The 24572-nt window shown below is 36.9% G+C and overlaps 1 protein-coding gene across 1 annotated transcript in view; it reads left to right on the forward strand.

Annotated features, from left to right (window-relative positions):
- Positions 1 to 24572, forward strand: part of POU2F1 (POU class 2 homeobox 1) — a 196050-nt gene that overhangs the window by 140383 nt on the left and 31095 nt on the right. The window contains exons 4-10 of the mRNA XM_065946267.1: positions 3477 to 3530; positions 5417 to 5536; positions 8321 to 8509; positions 9904 to 10030; positions 11120 to 11214; positions 16290 to 16463; positions 22674 to 22815. Coding sequence (XP_065802339.1) covers positions 3477 to 3530; positions 5417 to 5536; positions 8321 to 8509; positions 9904 to 10030; positions 11120 to 11214; positions 16290 to 16463; positions 22674 to 22815 — 901 coding nt within the window. The remainder of the gene's footprint in view (positions 1 to 3476; positions 3531 to 5416; positions 5537 to 8320; positions 8510 to 9903; positions 10031 to 11119; positions 11215 to 16289; positions 16464 to 22673; positions 22816 to 24572) is intronic.

The following is a 24572-nucleotide window of genomic DNA, read 5'->3' on the forward strand; positions in this document are numbered from 1 at the left end:
TAGGGCTTAGCAAAGTGACTTCAGAACGTGGGACTTTCAAAGTTGATTTAAATCTGGTGTTACCAGCATCTAACCATGTCATTCTGAATGGTTGCTAGGGAATCCTTTACCTTAGTTGACTATATAGCTGTTGATCCCACAGCTGACTGAAAAAGAGTGCCTTGTTATGAACAGATATATTTACAACTGGGTTACTGTTTTTGTGAGTGTGGTCTGTGGTGACTCACTGAAAGTATTGAACAGTAAATTACAAAGTCATGCAAAATGACTTAACACCCATGGCCTGAGACCTGCTGTGTAAGGCTTTGAGTTCACAGCTCGTATTCCTTCTTTAAAGCAATTTCAAACCCTTTACATTTGGGCAACCACTTAGAGGCTTTGCTTGACTGTGAACATCCTGGTTTGGGGTTCAACATTTTTACTCTTATATTACGTGAATTTCTCCTAAGTCTAAAGCAGGCTCTAAATCTAACATCCATATGTTATCATTAAAGTAGACAGAAAAGGAACATAAAAACAAATATTGACTCTCCAAGAGTTTGGGGATATGGGAGCTGGTTGCAGATTGAAAGTAAATAAAACAGTGAAAACATTTGAGAGACAGATTAGGAATGTGTCTCAACTGCTTGATTTATGTTCACAGTTATGTGTTAAAGCATTACTTTGCACAACTTGTTGGTCTTTACCTCATATAACCCTCATATAACCTTTACCTCATATAAACCCTAGAACTGGTTTAGTGTACAAATTGTGCAGGTCAGCAGTAGTGATTTTGGTAGTGCCGGATGGTACTAGTGATGGAGGTTCAATGAAAAGCACATATGGACATAAAATAATAGATGTTCAATAATTACTTGTTGTACAAATGAATGAACGGATGGTAAAACTTATGAGTACAGAGAAAGAAATGATTAGCTCATCTCATATATTGTAAGAAATTTATCATAGGGTAATTCTTAAGCCACATTTTAAAGAATGTTGTTGTTCGGTCGCTAAGTCAAGTCTGAACCTTTGTAACTCCAGGAACTACAGCACACCAGGCTTCCCTGTCCTTCACTGTCTCCTAGAATTTGCTCAAACTCATGTCCATTGAGTCAGTGATGCCATCTTCCCCAGCATCAGGGTCTTTTCCAGTGAATCAGCTCTTCACCAAATTCTTCTTCCAGGTGGCCAAAGTATTGGAGCTTCAGCTTCACCATTCCAAAGAGCAAATGTCTTTTAATTTCATGGCTGCAGTCACCATCCACAGTGATTTTGGAGCCCCAGAAAACAAAATCTGTCACTGTTAACACTTTTCCCTCATCTATTTGCCATGAAGTGATGGGGCTGGATGCCATGATCTTCATTTTTTGAATGTTAAATTTTAAGCCAAGTTTTTCACTCTCCTCTTTCACCTTCATCAAGAGGTTCTTTTTTAGTTCCTCTTTGCTTTCTGCCAGTAGAGTAGTATCATCTGCATATCTGAGGTTGTTGATATTTCTCCCGGCAATCTTGATTCGAACTTGTGCTTCATTCAGCCTGGCATTTTGCATGATGTACTCTGCATGTAAGTTAAATAAGCAGGGTGACAGTATACAGCCTTGACATACTCCTTTTCCTGTTTTGAACCAGTCCATTGTTCCATGTCTGTTCCAGGGGATCTTCTCAACCTGGGGATTGAACTCATGTCTCCTGCATTTCAGGCAGTTTCTTTACCATCTGAGCCACCAGGGAAGCCCAAAGGATGTTGGGAGCTAGCAAATGGAGTTGTAAAGTGATGCTCTCACTTTTTGTTTTCAGCTTTCTATTTTGAAAACTTTAAAATCTTTGGAAAATTGAATAACAATAGAACAGTTTTCAGCCAAAAGCTCTTCATCTGGTATCACTAACTGTTACCATGTTACCATATATGCTTTATGTGTTTGTGTTTGTACACATACATTTTGTGTATGTATGTACATGTCAACTTGGAGAAGGAAATGGCAACCCACTCCAGTATTCTTGCCTAGAGAATCCTGTGGACAGAGGAGCCTGGTGGGCTGCTGTCCATAGGGTCGCACAGAGTTGGACACGACTGAAGCGACTTAGCAGCAGCATGCATGTCAACTTGTCCCATTGTTCTGTACTGAATTCGGTCATTTGATTAATGTAGGGTGTCAGATTTGTCTACTATAAAGGTAACTTTCTTCCTCATAATTAATAAGGAGGTACTGTAAGACTTGTGTTCCTCAACAAATTTTTACCCAGAAACATCATGATCGAAATAAATTCACAAAGAAACTTTAAGTTCAGGAAGTCTTGATGCTGTGTGCTAAATCCAAAATGGAATTATCATGTTAGTGATAAATTTTTTCAGTCTTCCAAATTTGAACCCTGGAGTAATCTGTAACTTTTTTCCCCTTAATTTATGTCCAGTCAGTTTCCAGGATCCTGTGTAGTACTTTTGCAATACTTTCCATGTTTCCTACTTTTAATTCCCACTGCTGCCATTCTAGGGTAGGTTTCCATTTACTCAAACCTAGTTTATATAACAATCCAGTTGTTTTATATAGCGTTCATCAATTTAGATTTGACTGATGTTTCATCACAATTAGAACTAGAGGGAAATACACTGTAAATAATACTGTATTCTTCTAAGTGCATCATAGTAGAAGGAACATATATCATTACTGGTGGCTTTAACTGTGATCACTTGTCTTCCTGATTTTCCCACTATTTTACCCTTTGTAATTAATATCTATGGAGAGATAGGGAGAGAATATGTAAATATCATGTTACTCCTTAGATTTCACCCATTAATTAGAACATCAATTAGTGACAGTTGCCTGAATCAGTTATTATTATCATGGTTGCCACGTGATGATCCTTATTTTAATATAACCATGGTTTGAACTTTTTGGATGTGTGAAGTGTTACTATTAACTGTTCTGACAGACTTTCATATGTGGTTTATAGGACAGATTCTTTATTTCAGCTGGGATTTTTGAATTATGACAATAAATATTTTAAGGACTTGACTATGTGGGGGGGGGTGTGTGTGTATATATATAAGATTTTTACTTTTATATACATGAAATTTTGAAATTAGAATGAGTAGATAATTCTGATTGTTTTTAAGGGTAAAAGTAGTGTCTATAAGTAGCCTGCTTCTATGTTCTTTAACTCAATGTGGAAGACGAGTTAAGGTTTTAGAAACTAAGTATCCTGTGAGTACAAACAATGTAATATAAGGAATGTCCAATACAAGTGTGGCATGCCTGCTGATGCAAATTTAGTGTGGGACAACATCTCCAGAAAATAAATTTTAACAGCATTTTCTGCTGGGAGATGGAGATACTGTGAGCTTTTCCAGAAAGTTTCACCTCCATAAGGTAAACCTCTTTGTATGCTTGGCTCTGAATAAAACACACATTTATAGAAACTTGTTGATGACAGGCTGTAAAGATGGATGTCAACAGTATTCGATTAGAATTTCCCCAATTGCTTTACTTTCATAGGTCCAGCTCGCTGGAACAAGTTTACAGGCTGCTGCTCAGTCTCTGAATGTACAGGTGAGCTGGGACATGGGACTGTGGATCCATTTTTCTATTCATTTTTACCATATTTTTCTAATTTTCTGTAATGAATATGCAATAATTTTATAACAAAAATACTTAGAAGTATTACTTTTTTTCTTACTGAATCTCATAAAGATTCAAATAATGATAATCATTGCCATTAATAAAAATCCATTTTATATTACATCACTGTGAATGTCCCAAGGTGAACAAGAAAAGTCTACTTTCAAGGTCTTATTTGGAAGTTCAGTAAAAATGTTTCTAACTTGTACAGCCATTTATCATTTTTCGTTTCTTAGGAAAACATTATGGTAGAGGGAAGAACAATAGAGTGAGAGACCTAAGTCTTAGGTTTGAATTCTCATTCTGCCACTCACTAGCTGTATGAATTTTGGCAAGTCACTTTTCCTCCTGGAGCTCATTTTTTCTTATACAGTCAGCCCTGCCTATCCCTGGGTTCCACATCTGGAGGTACAGAGAGCTGACTGTGAAGGACTTCAGCATCTGCAGATTTTGGTGTCTGGGGCAGGGGGTTGGGGGTGTGGGGGTGGTCCTGGGACTTATTCTCTGTAGATACCAAGGGGCAACTGCATGTATTTAAGTGGCTGAGTTTGAAGATTGCCAAGGTTCTTCTCTGCTCTGCCATGTCATGAGTGTGAGAATTGCAATTAAACCTATTTATAAACATTAATGGGCTTCATACAGTCAAATTTAAAAACAAAACTTAAATCTGGGTGCTTTGTTTCTATGAACCATTCAGCATAACATGCAAAGTTCATTTTTATGCATTACTCCATAATACTTTAGTCAACCTGCTGCTTCCTTTCATTATAGTGTTTAGGTAACTAACAGTCAAGAGAGAAAAACAGTATTCTGGAAGGTTGATTTCAGTGTTGCTAATGACTAAAGACCTTGGACTGAGCATTCCATGAAACCAAGTGAAATATGGACCTAGTAACACATGGAGACGGGAAGAGAAAAGAAAAGGAGATAATGTGACCTTCCCTTTTGAGGGAGAGGAGGTGGAAAATTGCCTTGGTTGCCATGGTAAACTTTTATCCCTTAGAGAGATGTTGGCAAACAGGCTGTATCTCCACTGTGGAATGTTTACAGTCTTGAACTGTAATTATCTCTCAGTGACTGGCAGAATTAATCAGAGCCTTTATGTTAATTAGCCTTGCTGCAGTCCCCAAAACAGGTGGTGGGAAATATGCAAATCTAGGCAGAATTTTAATGCTCTGCATAACCAGTTTTAATTACCATAAAATTTTCTCTCAGTGCCCCTTTCAGGATCATGTTCTCTTTCCCTCTTGGCTGCAGCATTTCCCTCTAAGCTTGTGTGTTATTTGATGGGGAAATGCTAAATTTATAGTTCTTTAAAAGATTAGTTGAAAAGTTCAGTGGGTCAAATAATCAATTTCTGAGATGGTATATAGGGAAGTATTACACTGACCACCAGAGACATGTCAAAATGTTGAGATAGAGGGTCTGTCTAGTGTAAACATAGGTTGAAAATATATTCTTACATATTTTCATTTCGTTACATATTCTTACTCCTTATTTCCAGAATTAAGGATTTGTGTTTATGAAAAATTCTGTCAACTAGTATAAGATCAAATTACTTTTTCTTCTTAAAAATTAAGAAGAATTATTGAAAATTTTTAAAAATTAAGAAAAACTAAGCAGCTTTGCTGGTTTTAGAATAAAAAATCTGAAAACTTAATACATAAAATTAGGAAAATACAAAGATTTATAAGAAAGGAAATGTGAATTTAGAAAACTCATGATTAGATAAGTCTGTGTTTTAAATCTTGAGATATGGAATTAGTACTTTTAAAAAATCAATTATTAAATCTTTTTTTCTCCCCCCACCCCCTCAGTCTAAACCTAATGAAGAACCGGGGGATTCACAGCAGCCAAGCCAGCCTTCCCAGCAGCCTTCAGTGCAGGCAGCCATCCCCCAGACCCAGCTTATGCTGGCTGGAGGACAGATAACTGGGGTAAGTTTTCACTGAGAGATTTGTAATAAACTTTCTCTGTGTCAAAACTGCCACTGGCCAGTATCTGATTAGATCTGTTGACTGTAGCAGATACATGGCTATACCTGGCATATGTCTTTAAAGGAATTCTCTACATTCTAAACAGCTCTGAAAAAAGAGCTATCCTTGTTATGAGTTTTCATGAGTTGTCATGAGTATATTTGTTCTTACTATGGCAGATAGGCTCTGGGTAAACATAAGGACTTTTTTAAACCAGTGTTTCAACTGTTGCCTCATCATGCAGTGGAATCATGTTCCCATGGTTGAAATAGTTACAGTGATGAAATTGTATCAGTGGTTGTTAGTTTGGAGTTATAACATCACTGCAGAGTAGAAGTTAAAGAATGGATTAGTACCTATAAAAGAAAAACATTTTAAATTACTGTATAGTGTTCTAAGGGGCTTCGCAAGTGGCTCAGTGGTAAAGAATCCGCCTGCTGATGCAAGAGACATGAGTTTGATCCCTGGGTCAGGAAGATCCCCTGGAGTAGGAAATTGCAACTTCTTCCGGTATTCTTGCCTGGAAAATTCAGTGGACAGAGAAGCCTGGCAGGCTGCAGTCCATGGGTCACAAAGAGTCAGGCATGACTGAGTGACCGAGCACACACATAGTGTTCTAAAATGAAACCTCTGCTGTCTTATCCCGGCTCTTCAGTTTACTGTGTTGGCTGATTCATCTCTCTGTGCCTCAGGTTTCCTTCAGTTAATAATACTTAGCTCACAGTATTGTTTTAGGGATTAAGAGTAATGATGTAGGTGAAACTCATAGAACAGTGTCTGGCATGTCATAGCATTCAATAAATGTCATCTGTTTTTATTGGTAGTAAATTTTTTTTAACTTTAATTGGAGGCTAATGACTTTACAATATTGTAGTGGTTTTGCCATACATTCACATGACTCAGCCATGGGTGCACATGTGTTCCCCATCCTGATCCCCCCTCCCACCTCCCTCCTCATCCCATCCCTCAGAGTTGTCCCAGTGCACCAGCCCTGAGCACCCTGTCTCATGCATCAAACCTGAGCTGGCGATCTATTTCACATATGATAATATACATGTTTCAGTGCTATTCTCTCAGATCATCCCACCCTCGCCTTCTCCCGCAGAGTCCAAAAGTCTGTTCTGTACATCTGTGTCTCTTTTGCTGTCTCGCATATAGGATCATCTTTACCATCTTTTTAAATTCCATATATATGCATTAGTATACTGTATTGGTGTTTTTCTTTCTGACTGACTTCACTCTGTGTAATAGGCTCCAGTTTCATCCACCTCATTAGAACTGATTCAAATGCATTCCTTTTAATGGCTGAGTAATATTCCATTGTGTATATGTACCACAGCTTATCCATTCATCTGCCGCTGGACATTTAGGTTGCTCCCATGTCCTGGCTATTGTAAACAGTGCTGTGACGAACATTGGGGTACACATGTCTCTTTCAATATTGGTAGTAAATTGACCTGTGCAAGTATATTAAGCTTTTAGCTTTTCGGATGTCTTTGCTCGGAGGCCCCATTAAAAATATTTTCCAACGTTGAAAATTTGTGTCTTAAATTATCTTTTGTGGGGGAGTCAAGAGGAGTGGTAAGGAAGAGTTGTTTGTTATTCAGTTCATATCACATCAACCTACAAAATATTTTATTTCCTTCATTTCAGTTAAGTATGTTTTGGCAGCGGAAGGCTCTTTTAAGAATCGTTGCAGAATTGTTTTACAAAATCCCATCAATAGAAATTAATATGTTTACATATTATATAAAATATTTATAAACATCTATCTTGATGGATATTGGGATTTTGAATGATTTAATTTTGTTTCTGTCTAATACACAAATTGTACTGGACCTTTTTTGAAAAAGGATTATGCCACTAAATGACATACTTGCTCTTCAGAATATTCCTTCTTGATTTGATCAGAACATGTCACCAAAAAGAAGGTAGAACATACTTAACACTTTAAGTGTGGTTGAAATAAGCTGCATTTTGAAAGCAAGTTTAAATCTTCAAATACATTTCCTGTTTTCTTGTTTGGATTTTGTTTGAGTGCCTAGTGTTTACAATAGTAAGAGACACTTGGAATCCAGGTTCATGTGGCTGGAGCTTCTGTCAAACTTGGGCGTTGGGATTCATTTACATCTAAAGAGAGTGTCTGTCACCACCTTTTTCACAGAGATATTGGAAAGAGGATGTAAAGTTGCAGAGACCCAATACTTTCAGTAACAGAAAAGATTGTTGGGGAGGAGTCTGTAGGGAGACTTGAAAAAGAAATAGACCTCATAATCTTTAGTCATGTCTTAGAACATAATGAAAGTGATGGAATATGGCAGGGATTCATGCTAATTAGAAGAAGCTGGGCCTTATCAGTTCTTTCCTGGTCAGATCAGCATCCTTGTTCCTTATTCATATCACTAATCACTTGCTGTTCTGTTGGGTGTAAATTTCTTTTCATTTCCTGTCAATATTGCTTCTTTTCTTCCTTGCTTACTAGTTAATTACTTTTTTTGCCTGAACCCTTGGGCCTCGGGCAAGCTTGAATGACTAAGTCCAGAGTGAGGACCACTATTTTAATGTAAATGGTCTGAAAGTAACGGTAGCTTGGTCACTGATGACCATTTTAGCCTCGTACTTGCCATATGAAGTTGGGTGGCTGTGGTTTAACACCACTTGAGTTACTTGCTTCAAAGCAGTTGGCTTGCGCTAGGGGCCCATCTCCTTCAGCCCTTTCCAACCGCTGGTCCTGATCTTGTCTAGCTGACCCTGACACCAGCCCAGCAGCAGTTGCTGCTCCAGCAGGCCCAGGCCCAGGCCCAGCTGCTGGCGGCCGCCGTGCAGCAGCACTCCGCCAGCCAGCAGCACAGCGCTGCCGGGGCCACCATCTCCGCCTCCGCCGCCACGCCCATGACGCAGATCCCCTTGTCTCAGCCCATACAGATCGCGCAGGTGAGTGAGGGGCCTCACAGCTGGGGCGGGAAGGGGGCGATGACATGGCAGGTTTTCTGAGGTGGTAAGTTCGCTTTCCGATTGCTAGTGTGGGCGTTTAAGGCCTGAGAAGCTCTAAATCAGTGAGGTAAGTGATGAAACCTTCTTTACTACTGAACTAGAAATAATACGTTTGTTTGCTTACTTGAGTTGGTATTATAAACACATAACTGATTATTTGAGTGGCTTTATATTAGGTGGCAATTCTTGAATAATTAGCTGGCATATTTCTGGAGCAGAGGATTACTGTATTTATTTAATTAGCTAATTGCGGCAGGCATGCGTTCTCTGATGTGCTCTGCAGTGAATGCTGCCACCCCTATGTGAGAGAAACTGGGAATCATCTCTGCCCAGGGCGATGAGCTTTGTGCAGAACTGCATCGGAGTGTTGTTTGGCTTTGATTTTTGCATTTTAGGGCAGAGTATCCAGAGATAATAAAAATTTATTTAGAGAGGCATAGACAGTTCTACCAAGGAGAAAAAGTAAATGGAAACCTTTATCTCAAGAAGAGGAAAAAAGTAGTAGTCACATCAGTGAAACATATGAAGAGTTATTATGAGTCCAATGCAGATAATTGTTTTATACCCCCAGAGAAAACTCAGAATGGGCTTAAATTATAGCTAGAATTTGACTAAACATTAAAAAAAGTCAATAAACTATAAGTACAGAATAGATGTCAGACTAATGTTTATGACTATTATGTAATAGTTTTTATTTTGCCCATTTTTTTCATTACCAAATAAATGTTTTTCATGCCTAAGTTGTGAGACTCTACCTTGACATTATTCTAATAAGATAATATGTATGCAAGGACATTAAAAATTATGAAATAATAAGCCAATATAAGCAAGTTTAATATGTTATAGATCAGACTTTTATATGGATAGCTTTTTTTAAAATTTATGCACTGTTTTCTAGTTGAGTTAGGCTGGTGCCAAACTTCATACGTCTTTTATTTTATTGATGCAGGTTCAGACATAGCACTTTTGCTCTACAAGAGGAAATTCAGTCACTTAAAATAGCAACATATTCTTTTCTCACTTGATTTTTAAAGCTCATGTCGGTCTCTACGTGCTAAAGATACAACCATAACCATTTAACTATTGAAAATTAGTTTTAGCATAAGTCATGACACAATATACGCTCATAGAAATAGCATGTCCTTGTCGCAGCTCCAGGTTTCTTCATATACTTTGGAACATATCCAGAGCACATCCTTGTTAGGAGTTTATAATAATGTCAAATATTAACTCTTTTTTTATTTGGATGACAGAACTCATCATCTGGGAACCTTAAGATTAAGCACACTTTTATTTCAGAATCTCCAATCCATGTTTTAATCCTGCTTTTTTAGGATCTGCAACAACTGCAGCAACTTCAACAGCAGAATCTCAACCTGCAGCAGTTTGTATTGGTCCATCCAACAACCAACCTGCAACCAGCGCAGTTTATCATCTCACAGACGCCCCAGGGCCAGCAGGGTGAGCCCCTCCTTAAAGGTCATTAGTGGTACACCAAGGCTGTCCACTTGTGTGACACAGATGGTAACTATTATACTTTGCCCCGGAAGCTGTACATTAAAACAGTGGTTTTTTTAAAATTTTATTTAACTTTAAGCTCAATATTCATGTTGAGAAAAACTTTGTCATGCATACCTCATTATTGAAGGTCATCACTCCCTGCCTTTCATGCGCTTACTCAGTAAGGAGTACTGTGAGTTTGACCAAAAGTCTAAATTAAATTCTTCAACTGCTGAACATATATTGGATAAATTGCTTCTAATGTTTTGATAGTTTTTCATGGGAATGTGTTCAAAGAATGTGGGCTGAGGATTTGAGCATTGAAAGTATATGCTTCTGACAATCATTGGTTTTCTTTTGAAGTTTAAGAAAAACAGAATATCATGTTAGAAATTGTACAAATTTGGGGAGTTACAAAAAAAAAAATCTTCAAGGCCATTTAGTGCTAAATGTTGTTGTGTTATTTCTGTATAAAGTACAATCATGTTTGTTGGGCTGGTTAATGGAATCAATATACACAGTATTAGAGTATCGAGGCTTCAACCCAAGGAATATTAGTGCATTACTGCTTCCTCATTATTTGTTTTTTAGCCTTTTTTCTTAATCACTCGAAAATCTTTTGTTACACACATACCTGTTCCACTTTTAACGGGTAAGATAGCCTGCCCCTTTCATGAACTAAACAGTTCTCTGGTCCAGCATGTGCTAGCAGTTTCTAATGACTTTTGGGTTCAGAAGTTGAACTTTGTGTTTTTTCTTCAGAGTTTCAAATACTTCTTCACTTTTATCCATTCCTTCCTAAAATAAAAAAAAAAATTGATCAACCAGAGATGTTAGGTTACACCAAAGACATATACCAGTTTCACATTTTTCCGTATCTTCTTGCCCAAACTGTATTTAATAAGACTGAATTGTAGGCAGATAAGACCTTAAGAGTTTTAAGACCAGTAGGACTATCAGGATATCAGTTGAAAATTTTCACTTCACTTTCTTATGCTATATGTTCAATGTAATCTTTAATGTTGGACATAACATGTTTGTGTTTTGTAGGTCTCCTGCAAGCGCAAAATCTTTTAACACAACTACCTCAGCAAAGCCAAGCCAACCTCCTACAGTCTCAGCCAAGCATCGCCCTCACCTCCCAGGTCAGTTTTCTTCCGTGAGGGTTGCTTTCTTTTATCCTGTTGTCTTGAGATACTTTGGGGCTGTGTCTAATTCAGCTCCCTAATAAAAATAATTCAAATAGTTTTAAAAAACTCACCAAAATTTCAAAGCTAGGTTTATCAGCTTCATAAAAGAAAAAGCTGCCAAATTGATGTAGTCTTTGAAAACCTTCAACGAGTCCCTATTTTCTTACATGTTCATAAAGAATAAGTGTGTTAGTACTGAATGAGTAATGCATTCTGGCTCTTTAACCACCCTCCCCCCTGATAAATGACAGTAGAGATTACCACTTGAACTAGACACCTAACGCCTCAGTTAAAGCCGTCATTGTTCTTTGCTCTCTCTCAGAAACTGCCAAGAAACTCTTATCTCTGTGTTTTATTACATCTCAACTTTCATATGTTGCTTTAGCTAATTTCTTTCAGAGTTTAACTATAGAAAAAGTACAAGTCTAGATATCTAGAGGTTTAGGCTTTAGACCTAGTTCTATTTCATTCCTAGCTGTGACTTTGAGCATACCATTTCTCCTTTCTGCACCTGCGTTTCCTTATCTGTAAAGTAGGTGATTGATTGAACTAGCTGATCCTCAATTCCCCTTCCATCTCTGATTCTCTTTGTTCATAACTATGGAAGTTATCACTTGATACTAACAAATTACTAGATTTGACAAAATTCAACAACTGTTTATGATTTAAAAAAAAAAAAAACTCTTCTAGGAACAGAAAGTAACTTACTCAACCTGCTAAAAGGCATCTGCCAAAAAAAAAAAAATTTATGAAGATTGAGTAGTTATCCACTGTTACCACTTTTATTCAGCGTTGTACTGAAGAGCCTAGCAATGCAGTAGGATAAGAAAAATAAAGAACATGTAGGTTAGAAAGGAAGGGTCTCCTGTGGCAGACCACATGCTTGTCTATGTAGAAAATTCAGAGGAATGTACAAAAATGTTGCTGGAATTAATAAGTGAACTTAGCAAGTATGATGCAAAGTTAATTCATAACTTAGCAAGCAAGATACAAAGTCAATAAACAAAAATCTGTATATTAATAAAAATCATTTGGAAATTGAAATTAAGAAGAAAAATATTTGCAGTAATTAAGAATAAATTTAACAAAACGTTTATAAGACCTATACTTTGAAGACTACAAAATCTTGCTAAGTGAAATTGAAGAAAACCTAAGTAAATGGAGAGATGTAATGTGTTCATGAAGACTTCGATTGCTAAAATAAGATCTCTCCAAATTGATCTATAAATTCAACACAATCCCAATTAATATCTACAAGCTTTCTTTGAAGAAATATGTATGGTGTTTCTAACATTTGTACAAAATTGAAGAGGTCATGGAATAGCCAAACAGTTTTGAAAAGTGAGAAAGTTAAAGGGTTACTTGTTGTCTAGAATTATTATAAAACAATGATAAGAAAAAAAAAAAACTATGGTAAGAAAGACAGTGTGATAATGGCATGTGAATAGAAATAGAGCAGAAGTCCAATAGACTTGCATATCGAGAGCCAACTGGCTATCCATAAGCAAAAAAAAGAAAAGAACCTCACTCCTTATCTCACACGATATTATTGTTGTTGCTCAGTCGTGTTCGACTCTGGGAACCCATGGATCGCAGCACACCAGGCCTCTCTGTCCCTCACCGTCTCCCGCAGTTTGCCCAAGTTCACATCCATTGAACCAGTGATGCCATCCCACCATCTCATCCTCTGTCACCCTCTTCTCCTTCACAGTCATATACAAAGATTAATTTGAAATGGGTTGCAGACCTAAAACTTATAGAAAAAAACTTAAGGAAAAATCTTTGTGTCCCTGGATAAGGTAATTTCTTAAGTGGGACACAAAACACACTAACCATAAAAGAAAAAAAGTAATAAATTTAATTTCATAAAAATTAAAAGCTTCTGTTGAAAGAATGAAGAGAAAAGCCACAGACTGGAAGAAAATATTCTTGAAACTTATATCTAATAAAAGACTCATATTCAGTTTATATAAAGAACTCATACAACACAATAAGACAACCTGTTTGTTTTTTTTTAAGGGGGTGTGTGCAAAGTATTTGAAGATATTTTACCAAAGAAGGCATGTTAAATACCCAATAAGTGTATGAAAAGATGCTCAAAAGTATCAATCATGAGGAAAATGCAAATGAAATATCACTACATGCCCAGAAGAACAGGCATAATTAAAAAGACTATGATAGTACCAAGTGTTGATGAGAATATAAGCAAACCCAGCTCTTAAACATGGCCACTGGGGTTGCGGATTGATGCAGACACTTTAGGAAAGAGCTCGGCAGTCTCTTCTCAAGTTAAATACGCCTCATGACTCAGCAGCTGTACTCTCAGAAATGAGTGCATTTGCTCACACAAAGACCTGTATATGAATGTTCATAGAGCTTTTATGAACAGCCTAAACATCCATCAACTGGTGAGTAGATACCATAAATTTTGACATATCTATACGATGGATTGCTACTCAGCCATAGAAACAAATGTACTTCTGATACATTCAACATTATGTATGAATTTCGAAAGCATTATACCAGGTGAAAGAAGACAAACATAAAAACCTGTATACTGCATGATTCAATTTATATGGCATTTTACAACAGACAAAGCTGTGGGGACAGAAATCAAATCAGTGGTTGCCATGGGATGGGGGCCAAGGGTGAAGATCGACAACAAAGGGCCCAGGAAACTTTTGAGGGTGATGGAAATTTTCTGCATCTTAATCGCTTATAGCAGTTTTATGACTAAATATAGTTGTCAAAACCCATCCAACTGTACACTTTTAAATGGTGCATTTAATTGTGAATAAGCTGAATTACGAAAATGAGGTTGAAAAGAAAACCTATAGCAGCAATTCCTTTCTGACCTGTGAGCTTTGTAAACAGTGGCAGGGCTGATAGCGTCATCCTGACCCCTGCTCACTGAATTTTACTCTACTATTTCTAGATCTGGCCCAGTCCAGCCTGAGGTTTCTGGAGTTGGGGTAACTTATCTGTAACCACTCCACCAAAAGGTACCCAAGCTATTTTTAGTCCTTTATTATTTGAGAATGGGGCTACTTCAAGCCTGGAAATAAAGCAATTGTCTGATAGTTGAGACACATCTCTAACCATCAACCAGTCTCAGTGGGAAGTTATAACCACATAGGACTCTAACTTGGTTGGTCAAGTTTTGGGCTCCTCCAGGTGGTCAGGTTAAAATTTTCTCAGTGTCAGCACGCCAGAGAGATTAATTTTGTTGTCTTCATTGAAGAGGGATGTTAGAGAGGAGCTTATCCGAAGTGTAGGCATGTGTAATTCCTATTATGTAGTTTTCAGGGGCAGTTAGTTCAGTTGGAGAGAGCATATTACTAATGAGGTAAAATTTAGGGATGTATGACACATTAAAGTTATAAGAAAAAAAGCACATAACCAGAGACTTCATCTGTAATCCTGTCCTGTAATCTCTCACCTGGGCTTCTGTTCACAGGAAGGCTTAACTGAGCAGTTATGATGCAGTCAGGGCAGCGCCTCTCCCTAATGATTCCTCAGAAGGGAGGGTTCTACTCAGAGCTTGTGAGTCAAACAAGATAGATTATACCCGTATGTCCCCAAATAAACTTTAGTTGGATTTAAATAATTAAACATTGTTAAAGACATAGAAGAAACAGGATATTAAAAGGAATTTTATCCAAGCTAGAAATAAGTCAAAGCTTTCTCAGATTTGAAGCAACAGCAGATATTAGGAAGAAAAAATAGTTCACCTAAATGATAATTCATAACTTACGTACACTGAAAAATAAAAGGAGAAAAGCAGAGCGAGAAAATTATTTTTATTAATACAACAGACAAAGGCTTAATCGATAACATTTGATGAGCTCTTTGAGAATAAGGATACCATTAATATATAAATGGGTTATGGATGTGAAGTTAATTCACATGAAAGGAAGTACAGGTAATAATTAACACATGGGAAAATTTTGGCTTTAAGTAATAGGAAATATGAATTAAGGCATTAGCAAAGTACAATTTCCTCCTGAATTAGTAAAGCATTTTTTAAAACTGCTAACACCAATCATGTGGAGAACATTGTATACTGAGAACCAGCATTATGATACATACCAAAAGCCATGAAATTGTGTATGGTATGCTCTTTATCCAGTTACAGATAATCCTTTCTGAATTTATCTCAAAGAACTAATTAGAAAGGTGGAAAAAAATGACTGTATGCACAGTGTTTCATTGTGGTATCATCTATGTTAGTAAAAATAAATGAAAAATGTCTAACGATAAAGAAATGGTTAAATAAATTATTTTGATAATATTACCTTTCAGCCCACCTTTGACAATTAGGATGAATGAAACATCATGGTAGAAAAAATTGAAACCTAATATTAAGGGAGAAAAGCAGAGTATAAAATTTTGTTACTATAATTACAGTTAAGGTTAACAATGTATCAGTAGATGTGAGGGAGGAAGAAAACGTCTAGAGGTTATGGATAAATTTAACAGTGTAAAAATGAAGCTGTATGGAGGAAAACTTGAACAAATAGTCAGAAATGAAGCTATTAAGTTATTTAAACTATAGGTGATTTGTCTTTCCCACTTAAAATGGTTTTTAATAATCCTATTTTTTATAATATTCTATTACAAGTAGGAGATACGATAGTGATAAGACAGGGATGGTTCCTGCTGTTTTGAAACTTATGGTTTAAGTGGCATATTTGTGATACAGGTTCTTAAAAGTGAAGACTGATTTATTAAATGACATGCGATGCATGTATTCAGACCATTTGAAAACTCAAGGATAATGGATTTCATTTTTGTATGTTCGAGTCTTTTCCGCAGATGTATGAGTTTAACCTTAACTGTAATTGTAGTGTATATAACATTGCACTCTGCTTTTCTGACTGGGTGTTAGGTTGTACCTGCCGCAGTGTTTATGGTCTTCAAAGTTCTTGAGTATAGCTGTTCCTGTAAATTGTTTACGTGCAGCATTCCAGATATAAACTTAAATTTCTTAGTGTATGTTTGTTCTTATTCTTCTGTTCCTTTTCTAACAGCCAGCAACCCCAACACGCACAATAGCAGCAACCCCAATTCAGACGCTTCCACAGAGCCAGGCAACACCAAAGCGGATCGACACTCCCAGCTTGGAGGAGCCCAGCGACCTTGAGGAGCTTGAGCAGTTTGCCAAGACCTTCAAACAAAGACGAATCAAACTTGGATTCACTCAGGTAGGATGAGCCTGCCTTTAACAGGCTTTCTTCCTTGGCCAGGTTCAAGTATTTGCATTCCATGTCCAAAGAGACTTCTAAGGAGCAGTATATTTCTCAGGTTTGTTTTTAATTTTGGACTGTAACTTTTTCTTAGCCATTTCCTGCATTTATAAGTTTAGACTTTTGTTATTTTTATTCATGTATAAATATATAATTTACTGTTATATTAAGCTGTGTCGTTTGAAAAACGTTTGGTTCTAGCCCTTCGTGTTATATATAAGTAAGAATGAGAGAAATAAAGATTACTTTATTCCTGTTACAGTAGCTGAAAGGGGAAATATTTGAAAGACTTGTTTAAAATAGTTTGTGGGGAAATGAAAGCAGTAATGGAAACACATACACACAGAAACACAGAGTAATACCAAACTGAGGCTGATTAACTAAATAGGAATCTGTTGAAGATGAAAACTCCAAATTAATCAAAATCCAAATTAAATTTTAAAATGTCACCTAACAAAGGGTTTTTAAAGTGGAATGACTTTAATGGTTTAAACAGTCCTCTAGGTATATAGCTTGTTGTTCTAACCATTCCTGCTGACTTACTCTTTGATTAACATGTCACAAATAAAGCAGGAAAAGAATTAAACTGAATGACATTTATGTAAAATGATGCAAGATCATTCAGTTCAGTTCAGTCACTCAGTAGTGTCCGAGTCTTTGCGACCCCATGAATCGCAGCACGCAGGCCTCCCCGTTCACCAACTCCCACAGTCCACTCAAACCCTTATCCATTGAGTCGGTATTGCCATCCAGCCATCTCATCTTCTGTCATCCCCTTCTCCTCCTGCCCAGCATCAGGGTCTTTTCCAATGAGTCAACTCTTCCCATCAGGTGGCCAAAGTATTGGAGTTTCAGCTTCAACATCAGTCCTTCCAATGAACACCCAGGACTGATCTCCTTTAGGATGGACTGGTTGAATCTCCTTGTAGTCCAAGGGACTCCAAGAGTCTTCTCCAACACCACAGTTCAAAAGCACCAATTCTTCGGCCTTCTTTATAGTCCAACTCTCACATCCATACATGACCACTACAAAAACCATAGCCTTGACTAGATGGACCTTTGTTGACAAAATGTCTCAGCTTTTTAATATGCTATCTAGGTTGGTCATAACTTTCCTTCCAAGGAGTAAGCATCTGTTAATTTCATGGCTGCAGTCACCATCTGCAGTGATTTTGGAGCCTAGAAAAATAAAGTCAGCCACTGTTTCCCCATATATTTGCCGTGAAGTGATGGGAGCAGATGCCATGATCTTAGTTTTCTGAATGTTCAGCTTTAAGCCAACTTTTTCACTCTCCTCTTTCACTTTCATCAAGAGGCTCTTTAGTTCTTCTTCACTTTCTGCCATAAGGGTGGTGTCATCTGCATATCTGAGGTTATTGATATTGCTCCCAGCAATCTTGATTCCAGCTTGTGCTTCCTCCAGCCCAGCGTTTCTCATGATGTACTCTGTTAAATAAGCAGGGTTACAATATACAGCCTTGACGTACTCCTTTCCCTATTTGGAACCAGTCTGTTGTTCCATGTCCAGGTCTAACTGTTGCTTCCTGACCTGCATACAGGTTTCTCAAGAGGCAGATCAGGTTGTCTGGTATTCCCATCTCTTTCAGAATTTTCTACAGTTTGTTGTGATCCACACAGTCAAAGGCTTTGGCATAGTCAATAAAGCAGAAAGAGATGTTTTCCTGGAACTCTCTTGCTTTTTCAATGATCCAGCAGATGTTGGCAATTTGATCTCTGGTTCCTCTGCCTTTTCTAAATCCAGCTTGAATATCTGGAAGTTCACAGTTCACGTATTGCTGAAGCCTGGCTTGGAGGATTTTAAGCATTACTTTACTAGCGTGTGAGATGAGTGCAATTGTGCGGTAGTTTGAGCATTCTTTGGCATTGCCTTTCTTTGGAATTGGAATGAAAATGGACCTTTTCCAGTCCTGTGGCCACTGCTGAGTTTTCCAAATTTGCTGGCATATTGAGTATAGCACTTTCACAGCATCATCTTTCAGGATTTGAAATAGCTCAACGGGAATTCCATCACATCCACTAGCTTTGTTCATAGTGATGCTTCCTAAGGCCCACTTGACTTCACATCCCATGGTGTCTGGCTGTAGGTGATTGATCACACCATCATGATTATTTGGGTCGTGAAGATCTTTTTTGTACAGTTCTTCTGTGTATTCTTGCCACCTCTTCTTAATATCTTCTGCTTCTGTTAGGGCCATACCATTTCTGTCCTTTATGGAGCCCATCTTTGCATGAAATGTTCCCTTGGTATCTCTAATTTTCTTGAAGAGATCCCTGGTCTTTCCCATTCTATTGTTTTCCTCTATTTCTTTGCATTGATCACTGAAGAAGGCTTCTTGTCTCTCCTTGCTGTTCTTTAGAACTCTGCATTCAAATGGGTATATCTTTCCTTTTCTCCTTTGCGTTTCACTTCTCTTCTTTTCACAGCTATTTGTAAGGCCTCATCAGGCAACCATTTTGCTTTTTTGCATTTCTTTTTCTTGGGAGGATGGTCTTGATCCCTGTCTCCTGTACATTGTCACAAACCTCCATCCATAGTCCATCAGGCACTCTATCAGATCTAGTCCCTTAAATCTATTTCTCACTTCCAGTGTATAGACAAAAGGGGTTTGATTTAGGTCATACCTCAATGGTCTAGTGATTTTCCCCACTTTCTTCAATTTAAGTCTGAATTTGGCAATAAGGAGTTCATGATCTGAGCTACAGTCAGCTCCCGGTCTTGTTTTTGCTGAATGTATAGAGCTTCTTCATCTTTGGCTGCAAAGAATATAATCAGTCTGATTTTGGTGTCGACCATCTGGTGATGTCCATGTGTAGAGTCTTCTGTTGTGTTGTTGGAATGCAAAAGTAGGAAGTCAAGAAACACATGGAGTAACAGGCAGATTTAACCTTGGAGTACAGAATGAAACAGGGCAAAGGCCAATAGAGTTCTGCCAAGAGAATGCACTGGTCATAGCAAGATCATTAGGTGAAATAAAATTACTGAAGTATAGATTAGATTGAGTGTTTCAATAGAATCAGGAAAAGCCTGATGGTTTTTTCCCCAGAGAATATAATTACTGTTTGAAATTTAAGCCAACACTAAAATATTATCCAAATTATTTCATGTTGAAAGTGTAGTAACATACCACCTACTCTGGTAGATAAAAAATCAAGGATGATATCCGTTTTGTTCCTTATATTTCTTTGGTAATTTATTTTTGCTCAAAGAAACATTATATATTGAGAACATAAAATGTTTTTTAATAGATATAATAATTTTTTTTTTAGATATAATAATTTTAGAGAAAATGCATATTTGGGAAGAGTCTCAGTTATGAAGAAACAAACTGTAATTCACAAAAATTTTAGTACTTTTGAACTATCTAAACCATCTGACTGGCTTTTAAAAAGAAAGCTAAGATAATATAGAACTAGGTTGATAGAAATAAACTAATAAGCTTAAATAAGTATAAGGTTGACATGTTTAGCAGTGCTTCAGCTCTTAAGCTATCAGTATAGCTTACTGCTCGTTTTCTAGGAGATTGTTGCCCAAGTGATATGGCAAGGCTGTTAAGGCTTTTAAAAGCCTTTAACTTTTATACCAAATAGTAGTTTGCCTTTCTGCGGCGTTTGACCCAACACACTGCCAGGGTTGTTTCTCTCTCCTTTTCTCTTTCCTTTTTTTTTTTTAGTATTTATGTATTTGGCTGTGTGGGGTCTTAATTGTGGCATACGGGTCTTCATCGCCTCATGCAGAATCTTTCACATGGCATGTGGGCTCTCATTGTAATGCACGGGCTTCATTACTCTGCAGCCTGTGGGATCTCATTGCCCACATACCCTGTATTGCAAGGTGGATTCTTAACCACTGCACTAGCAGGAAAGTCCCTGTCTTTTTTTGATAAAGGAGCTTCCCTGTGATCTGGTGTTCTGCTTATGGTTTTATCCTATTCTTTGGCACAACTCTTCCTTATTTTTCAAAATGACTTTGACTTAGCAGTGGCAACATTTCACGAACCTTGACTCTGTGGATTAAGGCACATTAGTGATGCAGAATGGGAAGATCAACATGTTTTATGTCAGATAACTCAATTGTGTTTTTTAAAACATTGCTTTGTATCCAGTTTATACACATTCACTCAGAGGGTAAGTTAGACTTTCGAGTTATTAGTTGAAACAAACAAATTACTGTTCTCTGAGTAAATATACATGTTATTAGGTGTTTTAAACAGTATTTTCTAACTACATAATTTGTTATTAAAGGATTGCTGTAGATGTTATTACATAATTAGAAGGCATGCCATATTCTAACACCATCCCTCACATGTGATACATTCAATATTTCCTAATCTCAATCTTCATTCCTTTTTTCCTCTGCTTTAAAAAAAAATCAAAGTGATATTATTTAGTTCAGATTGTGTATGAGTTAACTGTTCAAACATTGACTCTGTGAGGGAGAACCCAAGGTAGTTGTGTGTTACAAAGGCACTAAACCAAGCTTATATCAAATTAGTGAAAATTAGTGCATTAACTGAGGCATCTGTTGCTTCTTAGTCAACGAAATTATTTAAATGTGATGGTCTGCTTCTGTCCCGCTTCTATGAGAGAGTATACTCGCAGCTGTCAGTAAAACCTGTTAAGATTTTGTATCTGTGCTGTCCACTAGGATAGCCACTACCCACATGCGCCTGTTGAGTACCTGAAAGGTGGCTAGTGGTGCTAAGCAACTAAAACTTTAACTTATCTGCTTTGAATTAATTTAAATTATACATGCAGCTGGTAGCTATTCTATGGGAAAGATTAGAATATAGATCAGTTGGAGTTCAGGTATTTGCAAAGTCTCATTTTATCTTTATCCAACATTTCTCGTCTGTTAAGCTCTTTGTTACAATTTGCTCACCAGTAAGAAAATGGAGTTTAAAAAGAAATATTCTTTCTTTTCACTGACTAACCCTTTATGTAAGTGCTAATAGACAATGTTCTAGCCAAAAGGTAGTTTGTAGGGGAGATAAATCAAGGGAGTTAGATATTCCTAATTCAAAACGAGTGTTGCCAAGATAGTTGGGAGTTGTCTGTCTTAGTAGAATTAGCTATGTAGTATTTTGGACCAGAAGTGTTGCCTTTCTGTCTTGTCACTAAACTATTTGAAATGAGAGTGTGAATTATTTCTATTATTTAACTGGTGACTCAGACAGTAAAGAATCCACCTGTGATGCAGGAGACCCAAGTTCGATCCCTGGGTCAGAAAGATCCCATGAGAAGGGAATGGCTAACCCACTCCAGTATTCTTGCCTGGAGAATCCAAAGGACAGAGGCTACAGTCCTTGGGATCACAAAGAGTCAGACACAATTGAGCAACTGACACTTTGTATTACCTATATATATATACAATAAGAGAGGTTTCAGCTGGAGGAAAAGCCCTCCATACATTTCAAAGGCTTATAGAGAAAGATATTTTTTGCAGTATATTCAAGGGATCATTGTTCTATTGCTATAAGGTTACCAAGTTTCCAGTGCCCATAAAGGTTTTGACTAAATGGGTCAAAACTCTCTACTGTGAATTTCTATAATGGTTACAGAAGTAGTCTTTTTAGAATACCTGGTTTTTGTAACAAACTTTGAAATCCAAACTAAGAGCACAAAGGAGATTTTTTTTAACAGCTTCCAGAAATACTTTACAGGAAAAAAATTAAAGAACGAAGCATAATTTCTAAGATTTAAAGTGATTTATGTGAAGTTGGATTAGTTCAGAAATATCTAAGGTTATCCAGACAGTTAAATCTATTAACCCTGTAGGTGATACAGGTTAACTGATTTTTAAAGATTACTTAGATCACTTTGGTTGCATCAGTTACTTGGTAGAATATCAGCACTACCTTTTGAGAGTTAGCAGAAATACTTGATATTTCAATTATTAAGAAAAGATTCAATATGGAAGGAATATGGGACAATTTTGAATGTTGTCACCATTGAGGCCTAGTTAACAAGAACCTTCACTGGAATACTGTGCTCAGCGTAGGGATGGATGTTTTTGTGGAACCCAGTAAATGGAATGATTGTTGATTCTTTATCTAGAACAGTTACTGGAGTAGCACCCTCGAGTAAAGACCATAAACATTACCTGAATATTCTCTGTCTTCTCTTTTCCTATTCTGTATTACTGTGCAGGGCGATGTTGGGCTTGCCATGGGTAAACTGTATGGAAATGACTTCAGCCAAACTACCATCTCTCGTTTTGAAGCCTTGAACCTCAGCTTTAAGAACATGTGCAAATTAAAGCCACTTTTGGAGAAGTGGCTAAATGATGCAGGTGGGTGAATATATTAAAAAATATATATATATTTCCTTGTTGTTCATTGAAATTTTACAGGAGGGATTGTTGTATAAATGGGGATTATATTTCTTTTTACATTATTGATACTACAGAATCTTGAAGCTCACTAATCTTGGGAGGATCAACATAAATTATGACTGCATAAATTAGAGATCTAATTCATTTAAATAGTCTAGTAATTGCAAGGTTACATAATCACCAATAGTTTTTAGCTTTGGAACATTTCTTGTATTTGAGCCCAGAATGAGAGATAGTTGAAGGAAGATGAAGAGGATAAGAAGGCCTATGTATTTAAATAAACTTGAAAGACAAGTTTATTGGTTCTTCCTCCATGGATTTTTATAAGCTTGTTCCTGATAGTATTTCTGCTCTGTTATTAAAAGTGAGCACACACACTGGTATGTATATACAATGGACTATTACTCAACCATAAAAACGAATGAAATATTACCATTTGCAACGACATGGATGGACCTAGAGAATATTATATTTAGTAACTGAGTCAAAGACAACTACTATATGATACCACTTATGTGTGGAATCCAAAAAATAATACAAATGAATCTGTATTCATTTAGAAACAGAATCACAGACATAGAAAAAAAACTTATAGTTACCAAAAATGGGAGAAGGAGGGAGGGACACATTAGGAGTATGAGTTTAATAAATACAAAAAATACAAATTACTACTATAAATAAAATAGATAAGCAACAAAGAGCTGCTGTATTGTACAGAGAATTATATTCAACATCTTGTAATACTCTATAGTGAAATACAATCTGAAAAAATGTATTTATAACTGAATCACTTTGCTATATACCTGAAACCAACAGATTATTGTAAATCAATTATACTTTGATTTTTAAAAAATGACCACCTTTTTATACATTAAAAAAAAAATGAGCTATTAGTTTTAACTTACATGCTTCGTGCTGCAGTTTCCCTTTGGAAATTTTGAATTTTGAATCACAGAATCATAGACTGTGAGAGCTATAAGGAATCATAGAGATCCCCTAGACTGTGGTTCTCATTGTAGATGTGAACAAAATTCAGGTGTTTGGCAAAGACAAAGCTGTTACTCCCAGCTTTGAACTGTCTGATTTCGTTGTTCTACATACAGCCTCAGCATCTGTAATCTTACTGAGTTCCACAGGTGAGAACCACTGGTCTGTTCCCTTCGCAGAACATAGAGTGGAAAGAAACTCAGAGATATCTCTGACATGCTCAGGGTCATTAAACTATTAAATGACTGAATCTTGTTTAAATTTTAAATGATTTAAAAGTGTTTCATTGTTTGGTTTGAGGGGAAGGAGAAGGAATACCAGTGAAATAAAATGAGAGGTCATTTGCAAGATAAACATTTAACAGTCAATAATTTCCAAGTTTTCTTCCTTTTATCCTTAGAGTTAATAAATAAAAGAGCAAGCAAAACCAAAACAGAAGAGCAGAGCTGTCTCATAAAAGCAGAAGAGGTAGAGCTTAGAGTATAGAGAGGAGTAGTAGACTGCTTTGTCAGAAACAAATCGAAGAAAAGCAGTGACAATATAATGAACCATCCTGAGACAGAGAATGCCAATAAGAGCAGTGGAAAGATCCATGGTAGTGAGCATATTTTAATGTAAGTTATAATAACCTTCCATACTTGCTTTCAGCCTAAAATATTTTGGTTGGTTGTTGTTGTTAATATGTATATTATGTGCATGAGTCATGCTCAGCTAATTTGATTTACATG

Source organism: Muntiacus reevesi, chromosome 1 (assembly GCF_963930625.1).
Source record: "Muntiacus reevesi chromosome 1, mMunRee1.1, whole genome shotgun sequence".
Lineage (NCBI taxonomy): Eukaryota > Metazoa > Chordata > Mammalia > Artiodactyla > Cervidae > Muntiacus > Muntiacus reevesi.